A 13,854-nucleotide genomic window follows, 5' to 3' on the forward strand; every position below is an offset into this window, starting at 1 on the left:
TATCACTCTCGAGGAAGTAGTTTAGAGGTGGTAAAATCCTCAGCCCAGAGGAAAGCTTTGCACCATAGTCTCGAACAATCACAATGGAGACTTAAACACTGGCACAGGTGAGGCGGAGAAAATCTTGAAGTCGACAGAAGAGGCGGAGCCGACTAGTAGAAGCAATAATGTAATAATTGAGTGTCAGTGTAGCAAGCCTGGGTAGGTTTTTCTCAGATCTAACCTTTCTCACTCATAAGTTTATTCAGGTATACACAAATACAGCTACATAGATTATCATATATAACAACATATGAGTAAAGAACCCACGATAACTAAAAGAAATCAGAGTGACTTGTTTCAATATATATATATAAATATATATATATATATATATATATATATATATATATATATATAAAATATATATATTATTTTTTTTTTATTATCACACTGGCCGATTCCCACCAAGGCAGGGTGGCCCGAAAAAGAAAAACTTTCACCATCATTCACTCCATCACTGTCTTGCCAGAAGGGTGCTTTACACTACAGTTTTTAAACTGCAACATTAACACCCCTCCTTCAGAGTGCAGGCACTGTACTTCCCATCTCCAGGACTCAAGTCCGGCCTGCCGGTTTCCCTGAACCCCTTCATAAATGTTACTTTGCTCACACTCCAACAGCACGTCAAGTATTAAAAACCATTTGTCTCCATTCACTCCTATCAAACACGCTCATGCATACCTGCTGGAAGTCCAAGCCCCTCGCACACAAAACCTCCTTTACCCCCTCTCTCCAACCTTTCCTAGGCCGACCCCTACCCCGCCTTCCTTCCACTACAGACTGATACACTCTTGAAGTCATTCTGTTTCGCTCCATTCTCTCTACATGTCCGAACCACCTCAACAACCCTTCCTCAGCCCTCTGGACAACAGTTTTGGTAATCCCGCACCTCCTCCTAACTTCCAAACTACGAATTCTCTGCATTATATTCACACCACACATTGCCCTCAGACATGACATCTCCACTGCCTCCAGCCTTCTCCTCGCTGCAACATTCATCACCCATGCTTCACACCCATATAAGAGCGTTGGTAAAACTATACTCTCATACATTCCCCTCTTTGCCTCCAAGGACAAAGTTCTTTGTCTCCACAGACTCCTAAGTGCACCACTCACTCTTTTTCCCTCATCAATTCTATGATTCACCTCATCTTTCATAGACCCATCCGCTGACACGTCCACTCCCAAATATCTGAATACATTCACCTCCTCCATACTCTCTCCCTCCAATCTGATATTCAATCTTTCATCACCTAATCTTTTTGTTATCCTCATAACCTTACTCTTTCATGTATTCACCTTTAATTTTCTTCTTTTGCACACCCTACCAAATTCATCCACCAATCTCTGCAACTTCTCTTCAGAATCTCCCAAGAGCACAGTGTCATCAGCAAAGAGCAGCTGTGACAACTCCCACTTTGTGTGTGATTCTTTATCTTTTAACTCCACGTCTCTTGTCAAGACCCTCGCATTTACTTCTCTTACAACCCCATCTATAAATATATTAAACAACCACGGTGACATCACACATCCTTGTCTAAGGCCTACTTTTACTGGGAAATAATTTCCCTCTTTCCTACATACTCTAACTTGAGCCTCACTATCCTCGTAAAAACTCTTCACTGCTTTCAGTAACCTACCTCCTACACCATACACTTGCAACATCTGCCACATTGCCCCCCTATCCACCCTGTCATACGCCTTTTCCAAATCCATAAATGCCACAAAGACCTCTTTAGCCTTATCTAAATACTGTTCACTTATATGTTTCACTGTAAACACCTGGTCCACACACCCCCTACCTTTCCTAAAGCCTCCTTGTTCATCTGCTATCCTATTCTCCGTCTTACTCTTAATTCTTTCAATAATAACTCTACCATACACTTTACCAGGTATACTCAGCAGACTTATCCCCCTATAATTTTTGCACTCTCTTTTATCCCCTTTGCCTTTATACAAAGGAACTATGCATGCTCTCTGCCAATCCCTAGGTACCTTACCCTCTTCCATACATTTATTAAATAATTGCACCAACCACTCCAAAACTATATCCCCACCTGCATTTAACATTTCTATCTTTATCCCATCAATCCCGGCTGCCTTACCCCCTTTCATTTTACCTACTGCCTATATATATATATATATATATATATATATATATATATATATATGTATATATATATATATATATATGTATATATATATATGTATATATATATATATATATATATATATATGTATATATATATATATATATATTTATATATATATATATATATATATGTGTATATATATATATATGTATATATATAAAATATATATATTTTTATTTATATATATATATATATATATATGTATATATATATATATATATTTGTATATATATATATATATATATATTTGTATATATATATATATGTCGTGCCGAATAGGCAGAACTTGCCATCTTGGCTTAAATAGCAACGCTCATCTTGCCATATAGGACAAGCGAAAATTTGTGTATGCAATAATTTCGCCAAAATCATTCTGAACCTAACGAAAAAAATATATTTCACTGTGTTTATTTAGTATTAAATTATTGTAAACAAATCTAAAATATATTTCGTTGGGTTAGGCTAAAATAAATTGTTTTTGTTATAATAAGGTTAGGTAAGTTTTCTAAGTTCCTTTTGGTGCAAAATTATAAATTTTTACATCAACAATAATGAAAAAAATATATCTTTAAACGTATAAGAGAAAATTTTAGAGAAGACTTAATTTTAAATGAGTTCTTGCTAATTGACCAGTTTTACATATTCGGCACGACATATATATATATATATATATATATATATATGTATATATATATGCATATATATATATATATATATATATATATATATATATATATATATATATATATATATATATATATATATATATATATATATATATATATATATATATATATGCAATAAGATCACAGTAAACAGATGATTTCAGAATATGCAAAACAACCATTCTGAAAGAATAGAGAAATTCCAAGCGCTTTCGTGACTACTCACATTATCAAGGAACTATAGTTCCTTGATAATGTGAGTAGTCACGAAAGCGCTTGGAATTTCTCTATTCTTTCAGAGTGGTTGTTTTGCATATATATATATATATATATATATATATATATATATATATATATATATATATGTCGTGCCGAATAGGCAGAATTTGCGATCTTGGCTTAAATAACAACGCTCATCTTGCCGTATAGGACAAGTGAAAATTTGTGTATGCAATAATTTCGCCAAAATCATTCTGAACCTAACCAAAAAAGTATATTTGATTGTATTTGTTTAGTATTAAATTATTGTAAACGTATTTAAAATATATTTAGTTGGGTTAGGCTAAAATAAATTGTTCTTGTTATAATAAGGTTAGGTAAGTTTTCTAAGATTCTTTTGATGCAAAATTAAAATTTTTTACATCAACATTAATGAAAAAATATATCTTTAAATGTATAAGAGAAATTTTCAGAAAGGACTTAATTTTAGACGAGTTCTTGCTAATTGACCAGTTTTACATATTCGGCACGACATATATATATATATATATATATATATATATATATATATATGTATATATATTTATATATATATATATAGGTAGTAGGTTGGTAGACAGCAACCACCCAGGGAAGTACTACCTTCCTGCCAGATGACTGTGAAACAGAAACCTGTAACTGCTTTGCATGATGGTAGGATTGCTGGTGTCTTTTTCTGTCTCATAAACACGCTAGATAACAGGGATATCTTGCTACTCCTACTTACACTTTGGTCACACTTCGCAGACACGCACATGCATATATATATATATACATACATCTAGGTTTTTCTCCTTTTTCTACATAGCTCTTGTTCTTCTTTATTTCTTCTATTGTCCATGGGGAAGTGGAAAAGAATCTTTCCTCCGTAAGCCATGCGTGTCGTATGAGGCGACTAAAATGCCGGGAGCAATGGGCTAGTAACCCCTTCTCCTGTAGACATTTACTAAAAAAGAATTTGGTAGGGTGTGCAAAAGAAGAAAATTAAAAGTGAATACAGGAAAGAGTAAGGTTATGAGGATAAAAATATTAAGTGATGAAAGATTGAATATCAGATTGGAGGGAGAGAGTATGGAGGAGGTGAATGTATTCAGATATTTGGGAGTGGACGTGTCAGCGGATGGGTCTATGAAGGATGAGGTGAATCATAGAATTGATGAGGGGAAAAGGGTGAGTGGTGCACTTAGGAGTCTGTGGAGACAAAGAACTTTGTCCTTGGAGGCAAAGAGAGGAATGTATGAGAGTATAGTTTTACCAACACTCTTATATGGGTGTGAAGCGTGGGTGATGAATGTTGCAGCGAGGAGAAGACTGGAGGCAGTGGAGATGTCATGTCTGAGGGCAATGTGTGGTGTGAATATAATGCAGAGAATTCGTAGTCTGGAAGTTAGGAGGAGGTGCGGGATTACCAAAACTGTTGTCCAGAGGGCTGAGGAAGGGTTGTTGAGGTGGTTCGGACATGCAGAGAGAATGGAGCGAAACAGAATGACTTCAAGAGTGTATCAGTCTGTAGTGGAAGGAAGGCGGGGTAGGGGTCGGCCTAGGAAAGGTTGGAGGGAGGGGGTAAAGGAGGTTTTGTGTGCGAGGGGCTTGGACTTCCAGCAGGCGTGCGTGAGCGTGTTTGATAGGAGTGAATGGAGACGAATGGTTTTTAATACTTGACGTGCTGTTGGAGTGTGAGCAAAGTAACATTTATGAAGGGGTTCAGGGAAACCGGCAGGCCGGACTTGAGTCCTGGAGATGGGAAGTACAGTGCCTGCACTCTGAAGGAGGGGTGTTAATGTTGCAGTTTAAAAACTGTAGTGTAAAGCACCCTTCTGGCAAGACAGTGATGGGGTGAATGATGGTGAAAGTTTTTCTTTTTCGGGCCACCCTGCCTTGGTGGGAATCGGCCAGTGTGATAATAAATAATAAATAAAAATAAATAAATATATATATATATATATATATATATATATATATATATATATATATATATATATATATATATATATATATATATATATATATATATATATATATATATATATATATAACAACCCTGCCCTAGCCAGGGATTCGAACCCATGTTGTACTGGCCCGCCATTGTGAGCCAGAACCACATGACACCTTAACCCACAGTTCCACCCAACCCTACAAGAACCAAGCACCCAGCCAAGCTAGGTGTGTTGCTCGTGGTCGGAGGAGCTTGCAAGTCAATTTCATTCTCATCCCTGTTTGGTGTACTAGCCTACGAGCAGCATATATATATTATTGTAACCACGGACGGTTGATGTTGATCAATAACAAGGAGTCGAACCCATCTTGTACTGACCCGCCATTGTGAGCCAGAACAACATGATACCTTAACCCACAAGACCACCCAATCCAACAAGAACCAATACCACTCGTCCGTGGTTACGATAATGCATATATGCTGCTCGTAGGCTAGTGTACCAAACAGGGATGAGGATGAAATTAGCTTGCAAGCTCCCACACTACCGAGTGTCCTCGGACCAAGAGTAACACACCTAACTTGGCTGGGTTCTTGGTTCTTGTACGACGTTCATAATATAGCTTAATAACTTAAACTGTCACATAACGAGTGTACAGTTAATGAATTCCGAGGACACTTGGCTCTTCTATGGTGGGGAAATACTACACTGCTCTTGTAAGTCATAACCCCCGATCCTTCACTCCCACTCTACAGAGAGGGAAATAACAGTTACACAAGCCTCTTTCTCATGTAAGGATCTCAAGACAGGAGAAGAGAAGGCTGTGGCATTATCTCTAAAATATTCTAATTGACAAGGATTCAAAAAATCCCATAAGATACGTCATGAAAAACTTGCTGTGTAGGCACAGTGGGGCCCACGCTGACTTAATCGTGTTAAGAAGTCTTCTTGTTGGATGAATATTATTATGTGATTGAAGAAGGGAGGGTAAAGGTGAGGTAATGGGGAAAGTGAAGGGTGAGGGGACTGGGTGAGGATGAGGGGTGAGGGAGTGAGATCGGTCACAGGGATCAGCGTGGCGGAGGGAGTCAATGTGGAGGTCGGTCGTGGGGATATCAGGGGCTACATGGGAGGGAGCGACGCGGGTGGAGTTAGGCACGGTTGGGGGGGTCATTTTGGCGGGGAGGTGAGGCAATCTCTGAAAACATTTGATCCAAAAATAATTGCTCTCAGTCAATCATTGTGAGTATATATAACTACTACTACTACTACCATGTACTGTTAGCAGCACATGTAAGAGAAGCAAACTTTGGAACAACTGATAGAAATTACACAAAAGTCCATCAGTGCTTTATACATAACTTGTTAAGTCAATCACTGAGTAAGTGGCACCTGCCAGAGCCTCCTGAAAATGTTCCAAGACTTGCACAGAGGTTTGTCCCAGAACATCGAGTGTTACTCTGTGAGTAGAGGATGAAGGATCTGAACCTAACGACATTGGAGAAAAGAAGGATTTCAATGGCATTATTGTAATACATGTATATATGATGGACTGTTTTAATAAAGAGGACCAGGGTCAAGGGGATACATGTAGACGCTGAAAAAGGGATGAACCAATGTTAGAATGGAATTTTTTAGTATTATAGTTGTTGACTAGTGGAATAACTTGGATGAGGCAAGAGTGTAGACACACTTAATGTACAGTATCAAGAGTGTATATAATAAGGCTTAAAAGTCCAGATTTCAGTGCTGATGAAAGTGGTCCAAGAGGTAGGAAGAGAATCTGAGTCTCAACTCTTCAGATACATCTGTCAGAACAACTTGGTGAGTTCTCCTCAGATTTTCGTGATACAGACTTCCGAAGAGTCTGAATAGGAAGTATATATGCAAAACTAAGAAGGCAGTAGAATTTTGGGCCAATACTAGGCATGGTCAACTTAAACCCAACCATTCTTTCTCAAGTATATTTCCAGACCGCCCTTAGAACTATCCAGTGTTGGATTCAATAACATTATTAGAAAAATTCTCAGCAGATTCACAAATTGAAGATGAAAACTAGACTACGATTACCAATGTACTGGAAAGACAGACATCTGCTGGAACATAAGCTCTAAAATTCATGTTAGGGATTCTGCATATTAGGTTCTATTAAAGAAAACGTCGTCTGTGTAACATTTATTCCAGCTTGGAGAACACTTTTTTTGTTTTCACGGAGTCTATCAGAAATGGTGCAGCTAATTTCACTAATTTATTAAACGAGGCAGGAGGAACAGGAAAGGAATTAACTCCTGAAGTATCGCAATGACAGAATGATAGAATTGCGTTAGACTACATGCAGGAGGAAGACATCTACAGCCGTCTCACCCTCCACTAACACAGTCCCAGCAGCAGAACCTGAGGACAAATCTGCAAAACACAGGAGGTGCAACAGATCATAGTCCACCCTCCCAGGCACCTAGGCTGTGCTCTTGCTGTCACCGGAAGGGGCACACCGCCAACAACTGCCTGCGAGATACCAGGTGCAATTACTGCTACTAGAAAGGGACATCAAGAGGACCAGTGTCGGAAAAAAAAGGAACTTGACAGACAGGACCACCTGTTTAGAGACCTGTTCTCAGAACAAACCAGCAGGATCTCTGAATTGGTGAACACACTCACACGTCACCCACTCAGCTACTACTATCTCAGCCCAGCAGGTGGTATTGTGCCTTATACAAGACCACAGACCTACATCCCTGCAGCTGCTTCAGTACCCTACCTCTCTCAAGGGCAGGCACCTTACGTGCCCTACACACCCACCACCTCATGATGAGCCAGTCTATCAGCATCCTGTCGGCCAACATTAGATGTTTCATTACTAATGTTGGAGAGTTTACACATAGTTTTGTGAACACTCGACGTCCCGACATGATAGCTGTTGTTGAAACATTTTTGGACGACAGGACTCCAGAAAATTTTGCAAGAATTGCTGGCTACACCTCATGGATGAGAAGAGACAGGCAAGGGCAAGGAGGAGGTGTTGCTGTGTGCTTCTCTAAAAGTGTTCATGCCCAGCACATTGATGTTGCCATCCCTACTCATCTTGAAATGATGTTCTTCAAGCTCTGCTTAAACACTAGTACCTCTGTACTAGCATGTGCAATGTACAGACCTCAGTGGCAACATGCAGACCCCATCAACTTCCTAATGGAAAATATGGACTCCCTTCTGCTATAACACAACTGTCAACATATAATTGTTGGTGACCTCAACCAACACCTTATACAGAGGAACTTTGATGACCTTCTTGCAGTATTTGATATGAGAAACTTTGTTGATTTCCCTACTCACATCTCTGGCTCCTCCCTTGACCCAGTAGTGAGTGATCTGGCAGAAGGTATAGTCACTTGTCAACCCCTCGGCTACGTTGGATCGTCTGACGACAAGGCTGTTTTTACGACACTTAAGATCCCAACAGAACGAGGTGAGGAGTCCACACGCACAACCTGGCTATGGGAAAGAGGTAATTGGCCAGTTTATTGCTCTGAGCTCGCCACCACCGATTGGAATGCGCTTCTCCAAGGGGATGTCGACAACCAAGTGAAAGGCCTTCACTGGACACATCCTTAATCTACAACAAGAACACATTCCTCACCGGCAATATGTGACGAAGCCTACAGATCAGCCTTGGTTTGGCTTTCGTTGCAGAGAGGCTGCTACTGCTAAGTGCAGAGCATGGCGAAGGTATAAGAGACATCCTACCACCTATAACAGGAACTTGCACAGGCAAGCCTGTAGGCATATGGGTGACGTTCAAAAGTGGGCCATTGCTAAATGGGAGGTGGACACAAAAAGAAAGCTAGCATCAGGTAGGGTAGGCTCCGAAACCTGGTGGTCCTTGGTTAAGGACAGACAAGGTTATCTGCCTGATAAACTTACTCCACCTCTAAATCGACAGGATGGGACCACCTCTACTAGTAGTCAAGAGAAGGCGGACCTCTTTGCTGAACACTTTGCTACCAAAATGCAAGTTCCTGATCCAGCAAGGGACCCTCCTTGGCTAGCTGCAAGAACTGTGTCAAAACTGTCAGTGGTGACAATAAGGCAGGAGGAGGTGCATTTCCTTCTTAAATCACTTGACCAAGAAAAGGCTGTGGGCCCAGACAAGTTGAGCCCAAGATTGTTGAGAAGATGTGCAGACCAGCTAGCAGCACCTCTAACTCGCATCTTTCAGCACTGCCTAGTACAGTGGAGGCCTGGTCTCAGACCGGGCCGTGGGGGCGTTGACCCCCGGAACTCTCTCCAGGTAAACTCCAGGTGTAAATGGCTCTTTCTATGGAAAAAGGCAAATGTAGTCCCTGTTCACAAAAAGAAGACCAGAGCAGAAATCAGCAACTACAAACCAGTGTCACTCTTGTCAATCACTGGTAAGATCCTTGAGACAATAATCTCAAGACAAATGACAGAGTTTTTTGACTACCACTCACTACTTTGTGATAGTCAATATGGCTTCAGGAAAGGTTACTCTGCTGCTGATCTGTTGTTAAACCTCTCCACTAAGTGGCACCAGTCACTGGATGATCCAAAGTCAGCTGTGTGATTGCACTGGACATTGCTGGTGCTTTCGACGTGGTGTGGCACCAGGGCCTCTTAGCAAAACTTCATGCACTGGGAATTGCAGGCTCTACGCTATGTCTTCTCAGTGATTACCTGCATGGTAGATCTCTAAGTGTAGTTCTCAATGGAACGGAATCAGCAAGACATCCTATTGGGGCAAGTGTTCCACAAGGAAGCGTGCTAGGACCATTGTTATGGAATGTCTACTTCAATGACCTTCATCATCTCATCCCAGAATCACATGCATATGCAGACGACTGTACACTGACATTCACTTATCCAAGAGAAGAAATGCCAGCTGCTCTAAGCTACATCAATCACCAGCTACGAGCTATATCAGCTTGGGGAAATAGATGACAAGTAACATTTGCACCTGAGAAAACGCAAATGATGATCGTCTCTAGGCACCATGATGGTAATGCTGGTGCAGTAGTAAGGACGAATGGGAGGGTGTTGGCACCTGGAGAAGAAGATGATATCCTTGGGGTGAAATTTGACTCCAAACTAACCATGAAGAACCATGTTGTAAATCTTGCAAACAAGGCAGCCAGGAATCTTACAGCGCTTCACCGTATCTCGCATCTGCTTGACAATAGGGGTTGCAAGATTCTGTACGAGGCACAAGTACGCTCACACCTTGAGTATGCTCCACTTTCTTGGTTTGCCTGCACCCCCTCTCATCTGCGACTGCTTGACAGAGTAGAGAACAGAGCAAGACGTCTCATCTCTCGCCTGGACCCATCCTGGATAGATCTGTCATTTCAGTAGAGCCTTAAACACAGGAGGGATGTGGGTGGTCTTACTGTTATGTACAAGGCCAATATTGTCAAAGTACCACACTTGGATCCACTTCGAGGACAGCGAGAAACCAGCTTTTATGCCACAAGACGGGCAGAAAGCAGCAACTTCGCTCTGGCTGTACCCTTCTCCAGAACATCACTCCATCTGAAATCATATATACCCAGGATGACTCGAGTATGGAACACATTCGTACAGCATAATGATGTCAACGAGATAAAGTCAGTTGAACAAATGAAAATGCTGGCCCACAGATGGCTCCAGCTTCATCCTGTTCCCTACTTGTATGTCTCATAACAATGAAAATGCTTTCAAATGAGCTGATGTAGGTAACAGCTCTTAGCTTGGCAATAAAGTTAGGAATCCTTAACCTGTAAATAGCTTGTCAATAAAGCAAGGGATCCTTAACCTTGTCAAACCCTGTGTAAAAAAAAAAAAAAAAAAAAGAGAGAGAGAGAGAGAGAGAGAGAGAGAGAGAGAGAGAGAGAGAGAGAGAGAGAGAGAGAGAGAGAGAGAGAGAGAGAGAGAGAGAGAGAGAGTGAGAGAGAGTGAGAGAGAGAGAGATTTTGAATCAAGAGGGTAATTAAATGAGAGACTAACTGAAATTTCATATGGACAGGCGGGGCTTGAACCCGCGGTTAGAGACTCTCTAAAACACCAGACTGACTCTTTAGCCACTGGACCAGCTTGCTACAATAAGATTCATCCAACTAGGTATATTTATACATCATAGGGAGGTTAGCATAGGCACCACTGTGTATAAATATACATAATTGGATGACTCTTGTTGTAGTCATCTGACCCAGTGGCTAACGCATATGTCAGTAGTTTTATGACTCACTGAGCGCGGGTTCAAGCCCCGCCCGTGGTATGGTTTGTTTGCAATCGTGTCATTACGATTTCGCGAGTCATGAAGGGAGAAATCTCGTCTTTTGACGCTAGTTATTACAATGGAATTCTTCCACATGTAAAGAATGATACTCATTTGCAGTGATATATTTAAGAGACTAGCTAATAGCATTCAAAATTCTAATTTTCTTTTTATTTAGTCCTTGATTTAATTTCCATTAATCAGTCTACTAGTTTAATAACCACGTTGCTAATGACTGTGACCGTGTAAACTTGTCTACCTTCCTTGTGTCTCCACAGTTACGTTAGTGTGGGTCAACTCGAGGAAGGTCAAATGGGCTACCAGAGTGCAGAACATACTCTCACTCACCAAGGTATTGTCTCTCATCATGATCATTGTGCTCGGCATCTACTATCTGGCGTGGGGACGCACACACAACTATGATGACGTCATGGCCGCCACAAACTGGCATCCGGCCTTCATAGCCACAGCGTTTTATCATACACTTTTTACCTACAGTGGCTGGTAAGGACGGTGTTACTGCCTCTTTGTATTAGTGAACAGTGAACGTATTTACACACTCAGCCTTGTATTAAAAGTTTACAATTACTTGGCATAAGACATTTTCAATTAATTTCTTTTATTATCAATGACTCTACTGTTTTAAATACGTTTCCTAATTTCTTTACTTAACATGACTTTCTTAAATCTTTAGTATATGTTGTCCAGTCCTATACCGTGTAGGCTCGATCCTCCGTCTGCTGAGCACCAGACAGATGCGCTCCCTATATGTACTCCCCTAACAACAATCTTGTGATTTCGTAGAGCAATTATGTTTATACAGCTGTACATAAATTGCCTTATTCTTCTTTTCTTTCAACACACCGGCTGTATCCCACCGAGGCGGGGTGGCCCAAAAGGAAAAACGAAAGTTTCTCCTTTTACATTTAGTAATATATACAGGAGAAGAGGTTACTAGCCCCTTGCTCCCGGCATTTTAGTCGCCTCTTACAACACGCATGGCTTACGGAGGAAGAATTCTGTTCCACTTCCCCATGGAGATAAGAGGAAATAAACAAGAATAAGAACTAGAAAGAAAATAGAAGAAAACCCAGAGGGGTGTGTATATATGTGCTTGTACATGTATGTGTAGTGTGACCTAAGTGTAAGTAGAAGTAGCAAGACGTACCTGAAATCTTGCATGTTCATGAGACAGAAAAAAGGACACCAGCAATCCTACCATCATGTAAAACAATTACAGGCTTTCGTTTTACACTCACTTGGCAGGACGGTAGTACCTCCCTGGGCGGTTGCTGTCTACCAACCTACTACCTATAATTGCCTTATTACCTTTAATTAAAAAAGCAATAGTAGTAGGCCTATTTATATACAGTTGGTTATGGGCAGCGTACAGGTACAGGTACACGAAGTTAGGTGACTGCGATCAGTTATTATAATATGCTGATTGAAACTAACTTTAGGTGTTTACAAGTCAAGAGAGTTAAGCGGTGAGGAACTGGTAAGAAATAACGAGAATTATGAATAGTCAGGATTTTACGTCAGAAAGAATATACGGAATACTAGAGATGTATATCTTCTGAACGTTATATAGAACCTTGTAGAACGTTATAAAGAACCTTGTAGAACGTTATATAGAACCTTGTAGAACATTATACAGAACCTTGTAGAACGTTATATAGAACCTTGTAGAACATTATATAAAACCTTGTAGAACATTATATAGAACCTTGTAGAACGTTATATAGAACCTTGTAGAACATTACATAGAACCTTGTAGAACATTACATAGAACCTTGCAGAACACTATATAGAACCTTGTAGAACGTTATATAGAACCTTGTAGAACATTATATAAAACCTTGTAGAACATTATATAGAACCTTGTAGAACATTATATAGAACCTTGTAGAACGTTATATAGAACCTTGTAGAACATTATATAGAACCTTGTAGAACATTATATAGAACCTTGTAGAACGTTATATAGAACCTTGTAGAACATTATATAGAACCTTGTATAACGTTATATAGAACCTTGTAGAACGTTATATAGAACCTTGTAGAACGTTATATAGAACCTTGTAGAACATTATATAGAACCTTGTAGAACGTTATATAGAACCTTGTAGAACGTTATACAGAACCTTGTAGAACGTTAAATAGAACCTTGTAGAACGTTACATAAAACCTTGTAGAACGTTATATAAAACCTTGTAGAACGTTATATAGAACCTTGTAGAACGTTATAAAGAACCTTGTAGAACGTTATATAGAACCTTGTAGAACGTTATATAGAACCTTGTAGAACATTATATAGAACCTTGTAGAACATATAGAACCTTGTAGAACATTATATAGAACCTTGTAGAACGTTATATAGAACCTTGTAGAACATTATATAGAACCTTGTAGAACATTATATAGAACCTTGTAGAACATTATATAGAACCTTGTAGAACATTATATAGAACCTCGTAGAACATTATATAGAACCTTGTAGAACGTTATAAAGAACCTTGTAGATCATTATAAAGAAC

At 39.8% G+C, this 13,854-nt stretch overlaps 1 protein-coding gene across 1 annotated transcript in view; it reads left to right on the forward strand.

Annotated features, from left to right (window-relative positions):
- Positions 1–13,854, forward strand: part of LOC138854474 (Y+L amino acid transporter 2-like) — a 179,197-nt gene that overhangs the window by 51,595 nt on the left and 113,748 nt on the right. The window contains exon 4 of the mRNA XM_070098041.1: positions 11,596–11,821. Coding sequence (XP_069954142.1) covers positions 11,596–11,821 — 226 coding nt within the window. The remainder of the gene's footprint in view (positions 1–11,595; positions 11,822–13,854) is intronic.

Source organism: Cherax quadricarinatus, chromosome 60, assembly GCF_038502225.1.
Source record: "Cherax quadricarinatus isolate ZL_2023a chromosome 60, ASM3850222v1, whole genome shotgun sequence".
In the NCBI taxonomy this organism is placed as follows: domain Eukaryota; kingdom Metazoa; phylum Arthropoda; class Malacostraca; order Decapoda; family Parastacidae; genus Cherax; species Cherax quadricarinatus.